Source organism: Rutidosis leptorrhynchoides, chromosome 4 (genome assembly GCF_046630445.1).
Source record: "Rutidosis leptorrhynchoides isolate AG116_Rl617_1_P2 chromosome 4, CSIRO_AGI_Rlap_v1, whole genome shotgun sequence".
NCBI lineage: Eukaryota > Viridiplantae > Streptophyta > Magnoliopsida > Asterales > Asteraceae > Rutidosis > Rutidosis leptorrhynchoides.
The window spans coordinates 13,107,346-13,126,086 of NC_092336.1; the positions used below are offsets into that span (position 1 = coordinate 13,107,346).

Sequence of the window (18,741 nt, forward strand, 5' to 3'; positions counted from 1 at the left end):
TAATTTTATACAGTACAATCTGATTAATCACCGATTAATCCCCAAATTGTCGATTATTCCTTTTAAAATCCCGACCGATTAATCTTCGAATAGTAGCGAATTTTGCAACCTTGCTTCTATACAAGATATAATTATTTTTATTTTTTTCTATACAAGATTTGGTTAATGTCTTACTGAATTATCAACCCCGGGAAAATAACCCGGTCCAGAATCCAAATAACCGGAATAACCGGTCACATTTTTTGGTGGTTGTTAGAATTTGGACCACCTGTTGAAATTACTGCAAACACACAGTTTTCAATTTAGTCCTACAACCAATCAACAATATCTTGTTTTTCTCTGAGCACTATAATGATTTAGGGAGATAAATGAATTCTGATTGCTGATGTAGATGTGTCGGAACCTGTTTCGTGTTGAATATGCTCAAATGGTTCAGTTTTACAGGTCTATTTTCTGAAAAATTGAGGTTTTATGTGGTCAATTACGGGTGATTTTACGGTTTCTGAAGCTGTTTTCTGTTGAATATGCTGATTTGGTGCAGTTTTAATTGTGTTTTGAACTGAATTGAGGCGATCTGTGGTGATTACCGGTTGAATTCTAGGGTTTTGGTGACAATTTACTGTTGCGAAAGCGGTATTGCGTTGAATTTGTTCATTTGATGCAGTTAAAGGCCTTTGTTGTGATGAAAGGTTAAATTATAGGGTTATGAACGAATTTACGTTTAATTTTAGGGTTTTATTGAAATTAACGGTTTCGGAAGCTGTTTGATGCAGTTTTACAGTCGTTTTGAACTCAATTACAGTTGATCTGTGGTAATTAAAGTTAGAAGTCTAGGGTTTAGTGAGTATGATTATGTGGTTTTAGATAAAAAACTGTGTTTAAAGCCAATCAATTATTGTAGTTAAATGACATCATCAGAAGTTTCAAGCAATAATAAAAATAAAATTACTAATAATAATAGTATGAGAGCAGATAGGGACACGTTTTCGCTATCTAATTTTAGCGACAAAAACGACGATGTTAGTGATTCGGATCGAGCGGTTTCCGGTGTCGGAAAAGGTACATCTCAGGATTACTATTTGCAGATACACTGATTATCTACTGGATTAATTAATTAATTTATTGTTTTGTTTGTGTTTAGGTGATGCAGATACTGCTCTGTATAAGGAACTATGGCGAGCTTGTGCTGGTCCTCTGGTTACGGTTCCTCAGGAAAATGATCTAGTGTTTTATTTTCCTCAAGGACACATAGAACAGGTTCAAACTTGTATTAATATGTATGAATACGGGCTATAAATAGTTATCGTTGACGCGTTATTTATAGTCTTGTGGGTAATGATTAATCTGAAGGAACTGTTTTATCTTTATTAGGTTGAGGCTTCAACCCATCAAGTTGCAGAACAACAAATGCCAATGTATAACCTTCCATCAAAGATCCTTTGCCGTGTTATGAACGTGCAATTAAGGGTAAAACTAACGAGAATTACTGTTATTTATTTATGCTGATTTGGGTCTTTAAATAATTATGGTTGTGTGTGTATAGGCGGAATTAGAGACAGATGAGGTGTTTTCGCAAATAACTTTGATGCCGGAACCTAATGTGAGTTTGGTTTCATTGTGATGACTTTTGTTACTATGTGTGTAGGTAGCATTGAATGGTTTAATTTATTGTGTTTATTATTTATTATGAAATGAAATTTGTTTGACAACAGCAAGATGAGAATGCAGTGAAAAAGGAACCAGCACAACCCGCCCAAACTCGATTTCATGTGCATTCGTTTTGCAAGACGTTGACTGCTTCTGATACGAGTACTCATGGTGGGTTTTCTGTTCTGAGACGCCATGCTGATGAATGTCTTCCTCCACTGGTTTGTAACTTACCTTTAAAAGGCTTTAAATTTTTCTCTGTGTTTGCTTTTTATTACTTAGGTTTCTATTGTCATCTGATTGTGTAGGACATGTCAAGGCAACCTCCAACACAAGAGCTCATAGCCAAGGATTTGCATGGAAACGAGTGGCGCTTCAGGCACATATTTCGGGGTAATTTCCATATATTTTCAAAATTTAAAGTGGTACCTTTCTTTAGAATTTGGTTTCATATAATCTGATATCTATCTATAGTTAATATTAAAATCCTATAACGATGATGTCATTATTAAGCTAATTCCTTTGTTAAGAAAAAATCAAAAAGAAAAAGAAAAAAATCTAAGCATGGTGGGTGATGTCATTAATCTAAATAATTTTGAATTAAAATTAAATCTTATTAATTAATTATTTAATTATTATTATTAAATCTTATCAATAATTATTTTAATTATTAAAATAAAATAATTTTGAATTATTTTAATTAATTATTTTGGATTGTATAATATGCATTTTAGGTGTTTGACGAAATGTTCAGCTGACGAGTTTCTTAGTCGGACTATGTGGTTCCACGGGTCATTAAACTAAATGAATTTAGCATTTACGTTCACTTAATACCTAAAACATATCAGTACTGTTTCGTTTAAACAAACCCGTGGTATTAAACTAAATGACTTTAGCATTTACGTTCACTTAATACCTAAAGCATATCATTAAATTGTTTCATTTGAACAAACCCGTGGTTTCACGGGTCGTTTCACTAGTGGTTTCATATAACGCATGCTAAAAAGGTTACACTGCAGTAAGTTTATAGTTCCTGTCTTTTTTAGCAAAAAAACAAAACATAGCAACTTTGATGTTATTCTTTGTATTTGTACACGTGGGGATTGCTTAATCCGGTTATTTGTTCCTACGTATAAAGTGCTTTGTGAAGCTTCATATCTTTTTACTAATAGTTAGTCAATACCAGGTCAACCAAGAAGGCATCTGCTTCAAAGTGGTTGGAGTGTCTTTGTTAGCTCTAAAAGGCTAGTGGCTGGTGATGCCTTTATATTTCTAAGGTAATGACAAATGTCATTAGCAAATTATATCTTTGTCTTTCTCATTTGACTTAAATTTGTATTTATATTTATATTTATCTGCTTGCTGATCGTGTGAATGGTGTATGTAGAGGTGAAAACGGAGAGCTTCGTGTGGGGGTAAGACGTGCAATGAGACAGCAGGCAAACGTCCCATCTTCTGTCATATCTAGTCATAGCATGCATCTTGGAGTGCTTGCAACTGCTTGGCATGCCATTCAGACCGGAACGATATTTACCGTCTATTACAAGCCTAGGTACGCGATTAATATAGTGCATTTAAATAAAAGGTGTGATGACAGGTCATGCGTGTGGGTCACAACCAGGTCAGGCGGAAGCATATTGTTTTAATACTTGTCAAACACAGGCGCTTGGGTTGACTTACAAAAACGTTTTGCTCAATTTTAAATTTTTTTCTAATGATCATTCAACATGCTAATGCTGATTACAAAAATAAATATTACCACAATAATAATATCTTAAGTGTATGAATTAAACCATTTAGGAAGTTGTATGCATTGTATATAGCTTTTGGGTGACTTTCAGCCCAGTTGACTGATTTGACGCATGCTCCTTCAGTTAATATAGTATTATGTATTTATGTAACCTGTTTGAGATTAAACACAACCTATCAGAAGTAAACTTGTCAAAACTTTGATTTCTAATATTATATACTATGTTATCTCCTCTTTATCGTTTCCCATATCTAAATATTTATTTTTTGAATTGCTGTAGGACTAGCCCTGCAGAGTTCATTGTTCCATATGATCAGTACATGGAGTCTATTAAGAACAACTACTCCATAGGGATGAGATTCAAAATGAAGTTTGAAGGTGAAGAAGCTCCAGAGCAAAGGTATAGCTAGTGGATATTTTTCCACCATACTTCTTAAATTTGTTGTATTTTTATAGTCCCCATATAATCACCTGATAATTTGCATGATCTTGTAGATTTACTGGAACTATAGTTGGGGTTGAAGAGTCTGATCCGAAAAGCTGGCCCGAATCTAAGTGGAGATGCCTGAAGGTATTATTTACAGTCATAAGAATCCTATTTTCATTTTATGTGATGTCACAATATCTTATGTTCTTCTCATCGTTATTTATAGGTACGGTGGGATGAAACATCGATTATTCCTCGTCCCGATAGAGTTTCACCTTGGAAAATAGAACCCGCTCTCGCAATAAGTCCACTTGCTGTGCATAAACAGAAAAAGCCTCGTTCAAGCATGTTGCCTTCAGCGCCTGATTCTTCTCCTCTTACAAGAGAATGTACGTACTCCCCTAGATTTAAGTGGCAAACTGAATATCCTGCACGGGACCAAATCTATTATCTTTTTGAACTTTTCATAGATTATCGGTGTCCAATATTATTGGTGAATTTGATAACAATGGATGCTCTTATATAATTTAACTTGAATTTAGGTTCATCAAGAGCCAATCCAGCAGACCCTTTACCAGCAAGTTCACTTTCAAGGGTTTTGCAAGGACAAGAATTATCGGCTTCAAGAATTAACGAGTCAGATTCATGTGCTAGGCCCATTCACTGGCCATCATCAGTAATAGATGATTCAAAAACCGATCATGTTTCGGTGTCTCAACGTTACGGGACGGATAAAATTTCATCCTATGCAAGGCCTGCAGAATCTTCTTTTACAGATCTATTATCAGGTTTTGGGTCCCACAACAATCAAGCTGATGGAAAATTTATCATACAGTCAAACCCGTGGTCAAAAATGCCATCCAACCTAGCCCTTAACCTGATGGGCTCAACCATGAAAGGTGTTTTTGGCGATGATTTTGTTAACCAAAGGGGCAACAAGCAGCAACATGTAAGTTGGCTGATGCCGCCACCACTTCCTTCGTATTTTCATACGCCAAAATCTCCACTGGTTCAGCAAAATGATGTGAGGAAGCCCGAAGACGGAAATTGCAAAATATTTGGTGTACCCCTAGGGGGTAATAAGGTTGCGTTAGACACAACAGTTAATGCACCTCAAGAGTTGCAATTACAACAATACCCCTCATTCGAATCTAATCAGAGATCTGAACAATCCACAGGTCAAAAAGTAATTAGTAATCTACCAGTTGGTCAAGAACGAGAGAAGCATAATCAAAACTCCCAGCTACCAACGAAAGTCCAGGGAATTTCATCAAGGAGCTGCACAAAGGTATTGGTCACAATCTCGTAGGGGAAATTTGGGTTGGGATGGGTTGATGTGTAACAATTTGGGCAAATTTTTAACTTGAATTTTGTAGAAAAGTAGCCAGGTTTTCTCAAATTCTTGGTAGAGTTCGTATAGTATTTTTATTCTCTTAAGAAGGTACAAATCTTTTATTTTTGGTAACCATTAAACTTGATGGTTGGACAAAGATTTGCAGAAATGAGCAATTTAGGCACCACCACCTACCCAAGCTAAATGAATTAATGGAAATTTGTTTGCCCAAAATGGAACCTTCTTCGATAATAAATGCATTTTGATAGGTTGTATATTTTTAGGAGATGAAAAATAATAGCTTTTAGGAAAGTTGGTTACATTTATGCCCATGGCCCATTTTTTTTTAAAGTGTATCAACTATCAACTAAGTACATAAATTAATGTACCTTTAGCTTAATCTTTAATTAAAAGATTTGAGAGATCAATGCATCAGAAAGTAAAAACATATTCAGGCGACTTTCGACATATTCATCCATTAGTGATAAAAAAACATTACCGACTTGACCCATTCATAATTTAAGGGTCTAAATTGCCGCTTCTAGTTGTATTATATGCTTCTATAAACTATGTTGGTGTTTAACTTTCAACTTACGGATTCTGTGTTCATTCAGGTTCATAAGCAAGGGATCGCCCTTGGTAGGTCTCTGGATCTTACCAAGTTCAACAACTATGATGAATTAATTGCTGAATTAGACGAATTATTTGAATTCAATGGAGAGCTTATATCCAGAAACAAGACTTGGCTGGTTGTATACACAGATGATGAGGGTGACATGATGCTTGTTGGAGATGATCCGTGGAAGTAAGAACTCGTATCTCAAAATATCAATTTTACATGTTTTCAAATTTAACGGTTTTACTATCAAAAGTGTTACAGTACATCGACAATTTCACTCCATTTACTAATGTTTGGGTCAATTCATTTTATCATTTATCCCTAATCGGTTAAACGGGTAAAAATCAAAATTTTAGCTAAAACTAATTTTTTAAAGATATTACAATTTTGGAATACACTTTTGGCACGTTACACGACCTGCTTGACTCACCGGGTTGCCACCTCTAACACCGTCAAAGTGTCACCTGTTTTGTATTTTTTTCGTATGTTATCAGTGAATTCTGTGGCATGGTGCGAAAGATATATATTTATACTAGAGAAGAGGTGCAGCGGATGAATCTTGGTACGATAAATTCACGGGGCGAAGACAATTCATCAGTCGCAGAAGGTGTTGATGCCAGGGGGAATCTTCCATCATCTTCCAGTCCTGAGCATGCGTAGGTTTTTATTACTGTATCTAGGTAATTAACTCCACTCATACTGTTTGGTACATGTATATACATTTTATATTTTTAAGGTACTAAATGTATACTTGGATGATTATTACACCGTCGTACACGTTACATAATATACAAGGATTTATGTACCAGAAAGTAAACCCTCATTTTCAAAATAATTCAAATTGTTTTACCCATCAACGTCGTGTAAGAGACCCGTAATATTATTAAAGTTACCCCCATCAACATCATGTAAGAAATAGTCAACATAGTTCAGATTAAATTGCATACAAATGCGATCTTTTCTTCTTCATTGACATGTTATACGATACTATCAGAATTAAAAAAAAGGTGTGTGCACAGAAGAACAAATAGTAGGCTATTAAGACTTTGACAATATTTTTGTCAGTTTCTTAAGGTTTGAGGGGTTTTATTGAAATTGTTGAAAGCTGGTTTTATTATTTGAAATAGAATAGAATTTGGGCAACTTATTCCTGTACAATTAACCGTGCAGAAGTAACTGAACGATTAATACAAGATTGTGATTTGTTACAGGTATATGTTTATATAGGTGGATAGGGATTATGATATTTATTATAAGTATGGAGTTGTATTGTATATAGGTGATATTGGGAGTATCCCATTATGTACAAAGGGTGTTTTTGCTTTCTTCTAGCTTGTTCCACTCTATTTAATGTAAGGAGAAAGTTATTGAATATTAATGGAGGCTCAGTTTATGTGATAAAACTTTGTACAGTATATGTTCTGCTCTATTTATACCTTCTTAAATCACTTTTATACAACGTAAACCTTATTTAATGTTACCTGCACCCAATATTATACGTTGCATCTTTCATATGACGGACCAGCTAGTTTTGGAATAGCAGTGATCACGCTTATGTATTTGTATTATTCTTAAAGTTTATTATGAATTAATCTGAAGCTGGAAACTTATATGATGGGTCGATCTGGCTTTGGCTAGAAGGGATCTGAACGTTTGTAAAATTGACATAACAATTTACAATGAAGCTGGTAGTCGATGGATAAAACGAGTGGTAATTAATGGATATCCGATCCTCCAAGTAGCGAGGAGTTGAGGAGTGATGTCGTTTGGTGTCGCAACTGTTGTTTGGCTTTCTTTGAAAGACGCCGATGGCACCGTGAGCATCATGCTCCGCCATCTGAGCGGACCGAGCGTCTTTTTCTTCTTCGTTGTTTGTAGGAAGTTTGAAGACGTGTGTGTGAAACCATGTAGCAACGGATACAAAAATAAGGGTTTTTGTTTAAATAAATGAGTGTTCAACACTCAACAGTAAAAACCTTTGAATTAATTCCAACAACAAATACAGCTACATTCTATGTATATATTGATATACATACAATCCATTCAACTTTTACACACTAAAACTCCAATTGTTATTCTTACACCAATATTATTCACATAATGTCATAACATATTAAAACAATTTTAACTAGATCCTAACGAGAAGTGAAGATTCTGACACTAAAGATATCAAAGCACTCGGTGTTTGTTTCAATCCGATTGCTACCCTCAATATTGTTAAAGTACTGGAAGAAGATGAAACTGAACCTTTGCGACCGAGACTACCTAGAATATTCATCGTTAGAGATCGTGACGCCGCCGACGAACGTTTGTGGAACGACTAATTTTTCGATTCACCAACGTTCCCAGGAGAAAATACTTTTGAAAATTGTTGAGAAGCACGGAAAAGGCAATACAGTCGAGGAGATCAAGGTTGTTCAGAAATTATGTTCGAAGCCATTGCCTCACACGATACAAACGTTCTTAACCAATCAAATTTGCTCAATTATTTACTCCAAGATAGATCTAGCGAAGTTTTGTATAATGTGAACGGAGTTCTTGTCAAGAAAGGAAATTAACTTACAGGGAATTTATCCTGAATGCACGACTCATGTGAAGTCGTTTATATGTGCGATTGAAGTATATAATATTAAATTCAAAAGATTTCAAGAAGCTGCAGAAAAGGTATGACCCCGGTTTTGGCATGAATATTATTGCTACAACATTATTGTCATGGACATTATTAACAGTACACTGTACACACCACAATTATTGATTATGGAGGCGCCCACACTCTTTGACCTTAAAAAAAGGTCTAACCCTACACAATACTTGTACATTATACTTTGAGAAGTTGTCTCACGTCATGTCAAGTATGTAATACTTTTATGATGGTTGTAATAGTTAAGACGGAATATTTGATGGTATGTGCCATTTGAATTGATCTATATATTGTACCCAATTTCATTTGAGAGATATGCAAGTTTACACATTTATCTCTCAACCATTGTAATATAATCTCCCACTGTTTAATTTCAAGGCTTGTTCTAAAGCAAAATTCTCCTTTTCTTTATTTCAGTTTATAACTTTGTACTGATAAAGAAAGATTTGATCCAATTTATTTCATATTTTTCGGCTTTACATTTTTGGGACAAATAAGCTTATAATATCGAACGAGTCTTTGGTGTACTTCAAAGTCGACAGTTATCATTTAAAACTACGCAACGCACGTCAAACTGCAACAAATCCGAAAAACCCATTAGAAAGTATATCGTTGTCTTGCTCAGTGGCATGAATGCGCGACTTTCTGATGCAAACTGGAGAAACTCTAGACCCATGGGAAGTCTTAAGCCACCGCCGCCTTTCAAATAAAAAAGGGGCGAAGCCCCCGACACATAAGACATGAATAGCCGAGGCCCGATCCACCAAACACTTGACAAATTTGACAACGCCTTAAAGACAATTAACTCCGTCCACAATCTCAAAAGATTGACATCTCAAGGACAAAACATATCAAGGATGTATACTCATGATCTTTAATGTTGATGGATGTAGAGATGAATTTGTATTCTAACGTTAATTGATTATGATTGTTTAACTTGCCTTTCCATTCTGTTAAAAGTTGAAACTATACGTGACCATTAAGGTTACACACCTAGTTCTAATCGAGTTCACTATCGGTTCATATTTTCGGTAAAATCTCACTTTTGAGGACTTGATAGGCAACTCATTCCCACAAGTCCAAAATACAAACACCAGTACATCACCCATCACTTTCATTCTCAGACCTCAAACCAAACATACCAGCTATTTTATTTTACTGTTAAAATGACAATGATACCCCTGACACTAAAGAAAACGAAGTCTAATAACTTAGAAAATAAACCATCTTATTAAATAAGCCACAAACAACCAACCTACAGCAGCCACTTCTGTACATCTGCCATTTCATTCATCATCTTAGGATCACACAATGAGATAGATTCGTCCAAATAATTGAATATTTTGATACTGTAACTATCAAGTATCTATCTATGATTCTATACCATCCAATTTATTATACAGCAACAAGAAAACTTGCACAAACTCACAGTCCATCTATTGACATTCTAAACAGCAAAATTTTGTTTTTTTTTCTTTTTTTTTTCTTTCCATTTTTGGAAAGAAGAAAGATAAATTAACTGAAATAAATTATAATCACTAGGGAGCATCTTCTTCGGCAGACACTATGAGATCGTCAACTGCTAATGAAGATGACTGGTCTATTTCCCGGCGAGATGCTTCCCAAAGCTGTTGTTCTATCCCCAGTTTCCTCAACTCCGTTAACCCTCGTTCAACTATAAGAAACCATACAAACATAAGATCAGGTATAATTGACGTATAGAAACATGTTTGGTTGAGTGGACCCGGGGGACCACAAATGTAATGTCCTCCATTGTGAAAGAGTAAATAGTTGATGGCTAAATAAACTAAAACACACTACAAAGTATCTTAATAAAGAAGTTGATAAATTATTTGCATAAAGCAAAGTAAAAAGTTGTAAGCATGACCCAAATCGACCCAATCATAAGTAAACATGAAATTGTGACTTACTATGGTCGCAATAACCAAATCATCTGGAGGTAGGTTACAGCTTTGAACCGGTTACTTAAACAAAAGATGTATCTAATATATGTATATAAAGGTCAAACAACTAACATAGGGAAATAGCTTAATAGTTAGCAACCTTGTTGAATATTGCTGAGAGTAATGTACAAAACACTTTGAAACGATTTAGTCAGGATATCAGATTATTATTCCTAAAATAATTATCTTGCAACCATATTTGAAATAACTTGAAGTTTTTTTTTTTGGACACAATATGTTCACCAAAATTTCTCTTATGATCCGTTACCCAACCTACCAACTACCAAGTTTGCAATCATTACATAAGTTTTCTATTTAAATTTGTGGAAGCCTAATAACTTCAATGTAACCTTCATAAAGTTACACAGTCTACTTCTTTTGTTGGCATACACGGTTATGATGGATTTATGCAATAGGTTGATCTGAAAATAGAATCCCATAACAGCCGAAAAATGAGTTACCATCAACAGCATCATGAGAAGTAGGAGACGTTGCACTCCGGCTTATCCAAAAGTGAAGTCTATCTTCAGCAATATCTTCCTCTACACCATGAACTTTGGCTCTTCTCCAAAAATATGTAAGCCACGCCTGAACATCAAATACAATAAGTTACATTTTTTTATAAATGAAATGATACAAGAGACTATATAGTATATACATAAAGAACACACTTCGAGAGACTTTCAACAGGTTTAACCCCATTCCCATGTTTGACTAGATTTTTGTATATAGTTCATTTGATTCGTTCAGAATAATCTGAACAGACACATTGTAAATAGAAACAAGTCAGCTGCTAAGTGCTAACCAAACACAACACTGTGCCAGGACAAAATTCATATTCATATTAGTTAATGAAGATCAGCTTGATCTTACTAATATCAGATGCAGAAACCTTAGCTAAACAGTGCATATCTCAGACAGATGAGATATGGAAGTATATACAAATTTATCTTATACAATGAAGTAGTATTACATTTTAGCAGATATTAATGGATACATGAATTCATAGTTCTCTTGAGTGAACAACCATTCTAAAAGCTCCCAAAATCCTTTATTAGACCAGATACTGGGAGTCTATATCTAGAGAAGCTAATGACAGCCATGATCTCCAACCAATGCTCAAGTCAAAGGAGTAAAACTTACTGCGGGTTACAAAAGGTTCGACCAGTTTTCGGGTTTGGGTTTACCCAAAACATTCCCTTTCTTGTGTGGTGACATATCAATTAACTAACACTAGATTAGGTCAAGTATAATTGTAAAACCTAAACTATTTAATACAATAACTATAACTATCTTTTAGAATCAAGTGATTTGAAAAGGTACCCATTTAAATACACTTTGCATGACTTGTGACTCAAATACTCAATAGAAAGTTTGACCAATTGAAAAGCAATATGTACAACCCCCTGACCATCATCATTCGTAATTTGACAAAGCAATGTGATATCTAACATCACCATCATCAATAAAATTATAAGAACGAAATAAGAAAGCAAACCTCTTTAAAAGAAACATCTTCAGCCTCTACGAGACTCAACTCTGCAATTGAGGTAAAGCAGTACAAGTTAGCCAAAATTAAATTCGAGTTTTGATAATATGGCAATGCACAAATATTATATAGTTGAAAACGTGGTATTTATGAGAGTTATTTGTTATGTCCTTGTTATCAGTTATCTTGCGGATACTTCTAAAGTAGTATTTAAATAGAATTCCTCTCTCTCTCTCTCTCTCTCTCTCTCTCTCTCTCTCTCTCTCTCTCTCCCTCCCTCCCTCCCCCCCCTCCCTCCCCTCTCTCTCTCTCTCTCTCTCTCTCTCTCTCTCTCTCTCTCTCTCCCTCTCCCTCTCCCTCTCTCCATGTGTTGTCTATTTTCAACAATTGCCTCGTATTAGTGTCAGTCTATACAAACCCCAGACGTATTACAAACATGTTGAAATAGTGCACTACCGGATGATGATCATATTGACTATTACTATAATTACTATAGTACCAAAGTACCATGCATATGCATCCTAATATGAGAGAAGTGTTTTAAAATATACTTTTCAAAGCACATAATATAAGACCATTACCGAATCCCTCCACAAACTTGGGATCACCTGGCGATTTTGGATCTGCAAGAAAAGGAAGATGATAAACAACCTTGATGTGAATTCCCTCGAATGGTTAGGGATACAAAATATGAACGAAATTTAGAGGTGACAATGCTATCACATATATGACTTGATCGATCTGGGATGTGTATTTAGCTCTAACAGAATATATCAGAGGAGTTTTATCAGAGGAACAGGCCAAATGGGTCAAAAACATTAGCAATAGCCCAAACTTCATTTTAAAGCATACAACTTCCTAAATTCTTCTAGTGAAGGACTGGCTTATAAATGTAATAGTTTATAGTTTATAACAATTATAAGAACAACAAAACTTTATGGGTCAACCCAGCCAGACATGTTCCAACCGGAACTGAAAACCGTATTTGAAAAGTTACCCTGCCCCTGCCCGCAAATCTACCACCACCTGTAAATATAAGAAACGAAACATGCATTTAAGCCTTTGTGTGCGCAACACGAGTAGTGAGCATACCAGCAACAGATTGCCGGACTAAATTTGGACGACGTTGCTGAGCCATTGCAAGTACAACAGCATCTTCTACCTGTAAATGTATAAATAAAGCGCCATATGAGAATGTAAAGAATTAAGCATAAATCTAGCAAACACGCAGTTCTAAATTAGGCAAAAGATGACACCTTCAAGGATGCCATTTCCCTCAAACCCATCTCAACTGAAAGCATACTCTCAATATTCCCTTCCCCTGTTAGGTCATTGATATCACGGACAAGTTTTCTTCTATCAGAAACATCATCACCTGCTTTCATGCCATAATAATTAATAATTAGTGAAAACTAAAAAAAATTCTCAACGATTATAAAATGTAGTAATAAGCTGATAACATATGAGTATGTGAACTTGCCATCATGCCAAGACGACTCCTTTGCCTTTTGTCCAGCTGAAATTACAACTTCAAATGGTAAAGGTGCAAACGATGACCAATGCTCATGCTTTGCTCCCGCTATGTCGGCACATATACCTTACAATTAACAATTCAAATTAGACTAGTGGCACATTCAAGCCATTTACTTACAAATTGGTAGATTTAAATTATGCTTGATCTTAACATGTCAACTGGGTTAAACATGTTGAAAGTCACCTTTTTCCCTATGTATGAAACCTTCTATTCTCTTTCTTCAAATATATATTGATGTTGTAAATGCTTTATAAATGAAAACTTCTGTGATCATGTTTTTGAAATTAAAATGATAATAGTATATATATTTGAAATTATAAATAAGAGTTTATGATATTTTGCAAATATTTTTAAAAATTGGAAATAAAATATGCGTTTCAGGTCAACCCAACCAGTTCTAAAAATTACCCAATTATTATTTTCAATAAAATTACCCAGCTTCCCGCCCATTTTGCCACCTCTATACATAAAATAAACATAAATGGAGGAGGTTTCCCTATTCAGGTTACCGGAGGAGGGCGAGTTTTTTTAGTTAGATGTATGCAGGTTAACCAGGTTATCCCGTGACCGTTTCCGACCCCCAGGCCAATCCACTTTGCCACCCCTAACCAAGTCAAACCAGATATAACAAAAAACATAACACAACACCCGACTCAGTTTTCCAGTTTTGTCACGAGATGTGGCAAAATAATTACCATGTTGTACAGCTAAACCCCAATAACGAGAAAGCCAACACCTCTTTAGAACTACCTCCTCCTGAAAGCATTTGAAAACAAGAAAATACAATAAGAAAAACATAATATAAATAGAGATAAAGAACGTAAAAAAAAAAAAAAAAAAAAACAAGCCTACCATCTCTTCATGAGTCAAAACCATCCTCTGTGTCATGGTGGAAAGAGCTTTTGCTTCAGATTCGGCTTCCTTGAGCTGCTCCATGGCACCAATTGTCTCATCTTTTAAGTTCTGATTGGAGCACCAAAAGAATGAAAAACAATAAAAAAAACAAGACAGGATAAAACGGAGTCTTCAGCGGGTCAGTAACTACCATGTATTTACCTCAAGTTCTGCACGAAGATTAGAAACTTCCACATCTCTTCCATCTTTTGTCTGTTGGGCAGCTTTAAGAGCAGCCTATATAAAAATTTATTGAGCAGGTTTTCATAAAGAGAACACAACTGTAAAATCATTATTAAAGTCTTTACTTCTCTTTGTCGTATTGCAGCTTCTTTCCTGTGAATAAAGATGATAATTATATTCCTGGTGTTAAGAGTAAAAATTTAATGTTACATCCTGTCAGTTGTAATTTACCTGCTCAACAACTTGGCCTCCAAGGATACTCCTTCTCCTAGAGAAGCCACCTACAGGATACAAGTTTTGCAAATGCATGTAACAATGTGATATCATCATAACTTTAACATTTTACATAAGATTGCACACAGAAGTTATATATACACAGGTTATCAAGTCATAAAACATCAAATTTCAGAATTGACTATTTGAAAATAACAGTAATTGAATACCTGTTTCTCCAGCTCCCTTGCCCTAGCCTCTGCTTCTTCACGTTTTTCTTCAACACGACGAAGCTGAAATTGAGATATAAGTAATTTGTTATACTATTTATTCAGATTTCACATATGATTGTAATTAGTAGAGGACCCAGAAAAAAATGGCTCACCTCATCTGTAACGATGTCATGCTCTTCTTGTAACATATCGAGCTGCAATTAAAAAGCCAACTTATACTAAATAAGAGTTACGTACAAAACTGATGTTAATGAGCTATCACTTTCATACTACTGTATGGCTCATTAAATGTCACATTTATGTTTGATAGAACTTTCTTTAAAAGAGGTACAGGTAAGTTTTGAATCAGAAAATATGGCCATACTTCATCACGAAGTGCAGATGCCTCATGCTGATCTCCCATATCTCTGCCTCCGTGTCCAATATCCGTAAACCTGCAGTGCACTCATAATATCACAGTTAAAGATGTTACAGTAGCACAAGACACGTTGACATATGTGAACTTCAAAAAGAATTAGTTTTTAATGCCAAAGTATAATGCAATCCTCACTAGGTATACCTTGGGGCCTTGCCTTTCAGAAAAAAAGAAAAGAAAAATGCCCAAGTATTATGCAATCATACCCAGTTTGCAGAATTTAAATATGTTACTAATCTAATAAGCTCCAACAGAAATAATAAGAACTAAACTTCATTTTAGTTGCTTCATCTGATCATCATATATAAAAAATCCTACGTGGGTTTTTAAATATAACATCAAAAGTTGAACAGTGACAAAAAGAAAGCATAGCAAACAAGCACAACCATTTATTACCTTCTTTCTCTATTTCTATTTGGAGGTTCTATTTGGGACGGAATGGTACTATGGTGTCTCAAAGTTGATCTGTTTGGAACTGGAGGCACCACTGGTCCTGTGCGTACGGATACTGACGGCCTCCCGGCTGACGTAGAACGATTAGAAATAGTGTGCTCCATAAAGTTCCGACCTAACTACACATAAGCATATGAAAGTGCTTAGAACACCAACAAAAACAAAGAAAGAATAAAAGCAAATAACTACTATTGATATGAGTTCTATGTATTCAGATAAAATACATAGCACAGTTTTATCAGATATATACATTACCATGACAACCTATAATTGGCCTTGTTACCCCTAACGAATCGAGGTACTTCAAGTATTAATATTTAAAAGTAGAGTTACTTATCATATACGTAAATGGATATACATATACGAGATCCACATTTTTAGAAGCAGTATCTATAAAGAATTGAGTTACTCTGTACAGGATAACTTAAAATGTAAGTCGTTGACTAAATAAGATTATAGACGACAAGCATTTGAGATCTAAATTCCTAAAATATATAGCATTGCATCAAGTGGGATAATGATTGCTAAATGTAACTCTAAATCAATAATATGTTGACCTAAGTAAACTTCATTCCAAATTCACTACTAAATTCATGCACCAATAGCTACCTCACTTAACCTACAACTGTATAAACAACTAAATAGACAGTTATTGTATATACTTCAAATCAATTATGTACACAAAAACTATCAGTCAACAAAATTGTGTTGACTTACCACCACCATTACTACCTTTACTAGTAAATAACAACAGGCTATATAGAATACATGGTAAATTCAGAAAGCAGGTAGTCGACTGAAGTAGATTAACTTTAACAAGTACTTTTTCTAAGGCAAGGAACTAAAGTTGTAGGCTATGGGCAACCACCAAACTACCCCATCCGGGGTTAAGGGTGCGTTTGATGAATCTGAATGATTAAGCACCGAATGATTCAGAGATTCTGAATGAATTTAATTCTGAATGACTATATGTTGTTTGATAATCATTTTGGATAAATAGTATGAATGAATTAAATCAACTTAATAACGTTTAACATTAACAAAAATTTCAATATACTTATTTGATGATCAAATCCGCAAATATCGATCGAAACTTGAACCCTTGTACAGGTAAGCAATTTAAGAATTATTTGATAAATGTTCTGGTTACGATTTAAGAAGAATATTATAATTATATAAGCAGTGCATGCAATACTAAAGCAAAACATTTTTGCCACTCAAAATCAACATAACTATGATCTAATTAACCTCCATTACAAATTCACTTAATCTAACACAGTATGATCAACTAAATAAAGAATAAACGTATACTGTGTAATATTGAAATCAACTACACATATAACTATCAGTCAAAAAACTGCGTTGACTTACCGCAGGTGAAGGTGATCTGTTAGGTTTACCAAAGGAAACACCAGACAAACCACCAGTCCTACTACCGTTACTTTTAGTACCAAACGACGTCGGATTAGCAAATTGAAACCCTTCGTCATCGTCATCGTCATCGTCATCATCGTCATCATCATTAGTAGTAGTTTGTGAGGCCATAACTTGCGCTAAACGTTGAGCAGCAGCTTTCGCGGCAACATTTTGAGTTCGTTTAATAGTAGAATAACCACCAGTCGGTTGACTTAACCTTGATTGAGGATGAGCCGGAGATCTCATCGGTGATGATGAGCCGGTGCTGCTTGAATCGCCGCTCCATTGCCGTGTATAAACCGGACTCTCGGTCCGTTTCCGATCCATATAGGATTTGAACGTATTTATATGAAACTGCGATCAAATTAAGTCAATTTATGGTGTGAATTTTGAAAAATCAAGCGTTAATTTTGTTAAAATTGCTAAATTTCTGGAATCAGGAATTTGAGGAGAGATGAGTGGAATTCGTATTGGTTTTTTTTTTTATGACGGAGATCCGGTCGACATGATTACGGCGTTGAAACGGCGTGAAGTGTGAAGTACACCATAAATAACTTTTCCGTTAAAGTTATTCTTTTTTTATACTCCAACATCAACCGGATAGTAGCCTAATCAAAGACACAATAAACAAGAGATCAAACAAAGTAAGCTAAACATAATCTATTTACCAACATGGTGAATAAAGTTTGGCATTTGATATATCCAACAATAGTGATTTTGATAGATGCACCATACATTACTAAATTATCCTTAAAAATGTGTTATACAATTTTTAGTAGTTAAGATTCATTTGAGGATATTATTGGAAAGTAGCCACAAATGTTGGTGGATGTATCAAAAACAATGTTGGATATATCAGTAGTCATAAAGTTTAAGTAGGTGAACAGACCAAACCGACTGACAAATAATGTATGCATATCATAATTTATTTATTCATCTTGGTGGCGCTTAGGTGAGTCTTGGTGTCCGGTTTGTTTCCTCGTTATCATGAGTTTGTGTCTTTGAGCTCTTTTTTTATGCTATGTTTTCAAGGTTATTTTAGGGAATGATTTGGAGATTTAGTTTCAGCCCCGGAGATGCGATGAGTATTTTGTAGTTGGATTGCTATTTGGTGGTCAATTGTGAAGCTTTGGGACTGCCGGTGTTTTGATATTCGGCATATACAACGGTCTTTAAGTGTTCTTCCGAAGATTTTTTGTGTTCCGTTGAGAATGGTATGTAGTTTTGCCGGCACTAGGGATTTACGGGTTTAGATGTAACATTTGTCATTTACGAGTATTTTGTTAACATTAACCTTTATACACCATGTTGGTAGGTAGATTGCGTTTGGTGTAACTAGGTTGTTGTATGTTAGAGTTTTTTATGATAATCTTGATTCACAAAAACGATAATTCCTATTACCAGCTAGTGGTGGAGCATTTTTGACCCGAAATAATTTGAGCAATTGAGTAAGGGTTTTAAAATTCAAGCTTCAGTTGATCGAAAATCTCACCATTCTGGCTCGGGTACCCAAGTGTCTAACTCTGGAGG

General features: G+C 35.0%; 2 protein-coding genes across 2 annotated transcripts; one reads left to right on the top strand and one right to left on the bottom strand.

The window, feature by feature from the left end:
• Positions 1–271: 271 nt before the first annotated feature.
• LOC139840032 (auxin response factor 2A-like) lies at positions 272–7,194 on the top strand. Its single transcript, XM_071830255.1, has 15 exons — positions 272–1,059; positions 1,142–1,257; positions 1,372–1,467; positions 1,544–1,600; positions 1,713–1,868; positions 1,956–2,040; positions 2,834–2,924; positions 3,035–3,199; positions 3,678–3,797; positions 3,893–3,968; positions 4,051–4,213; positions 4,367–5,112; positions 5,772–5,962; positions 6,271–6,456; positions 6,988–7,194. Exons 1-14 carry the CDS (start codon positions 906–908, stop codon positions 6,434–6,436), a joined length of 2,382 nt encoding a protein of 793 aa, XP_071686356.1. The 5' UTR covers positions 272–905; the 3' UTR covers positions 6,437–6,456; positions 6,988–7,194.
• A 2,416-nt stretch (positions 7,195–9,610) lies between these two features.
• Positions 9,611–17,755, bottom strand: LOC139840033 (coiled-coil domain-containing protein SCD2-like). Its single transcript, XM_071830256.1, has 17 exons — positions 17,167–17,755; positions 15,739–15,914; positions 15,292–15,361; positions 15,080–15,121; positions 14,925–14,987; positions 14,713–14,762; positions 14,607–14,634; positions 14,461–14,535; positions 14,257–14,367; positions 14,100–14,160; positions 13,351–13,467; positions 13,127–13,245; positions 12,963–13,032; positions 12,452–12,493; positions 11,880–11,920; positions 10,843–10,969; positions 9,611–10,092 (listed from the first exon to the last, which is right to left on the bottom strand). Exons 1-17 carry the CDS (start codon positions 17,536–17,538, stop codon positions 9,956–9,958), a joined length of 1,701 nt encoding a protein of 566 aa, XP_071686357.1. The 5' UTR covers positions 17,539–17,755; the 3' UTR covers positions 9,611–9,955.
• Between the last annotated feature and the right edge of the window lie 986 nt (positions 17,756–18,741).

Coding starts and splice junctions, on each gene's coding strand:
- LOC139840032 (XM_071830255.1), top strand. CDS start 906: ATGACATCATCAGAAGTTTCAAGCAATAATAAAAATAAAATTACTAAT. Junction 1,601..1,712: donor CTTTGATGCCGGAACCTAAT/GTGAGTTTGGTT, acceptor GTTTGACAACAG/CAAGATGAGAATGCAGTGAA. Junction 5,113..5,771: donor CATCAAGGAGCTGCACAAAG/GTATTGGTCACA, acceptor GTGTTCATTCAG/GTTCATAAGCAAGGGATCGC.
- LOC139840033 (XM_071830256.1), bottom strand. CDS start 17,538: ATGGATCGGAAACGGACCGAGAGTCCGGTTTATACACGGCAATGGAGC. Junction 14,161..14,256: donor TTTTGACTCATGAAGAGATG/GTAGGCTTGTTT, acceptor AAATGCTTTCAG/GAGGAGGTAGTTCTAAAGAG. Junction 13,246..13,350: donor GGAGTCGTCTTGGCATGATG/GCAAGTTCACAT, acceptor GCATGAAAGCAG/GTGATGATGTTTCTGATAGA.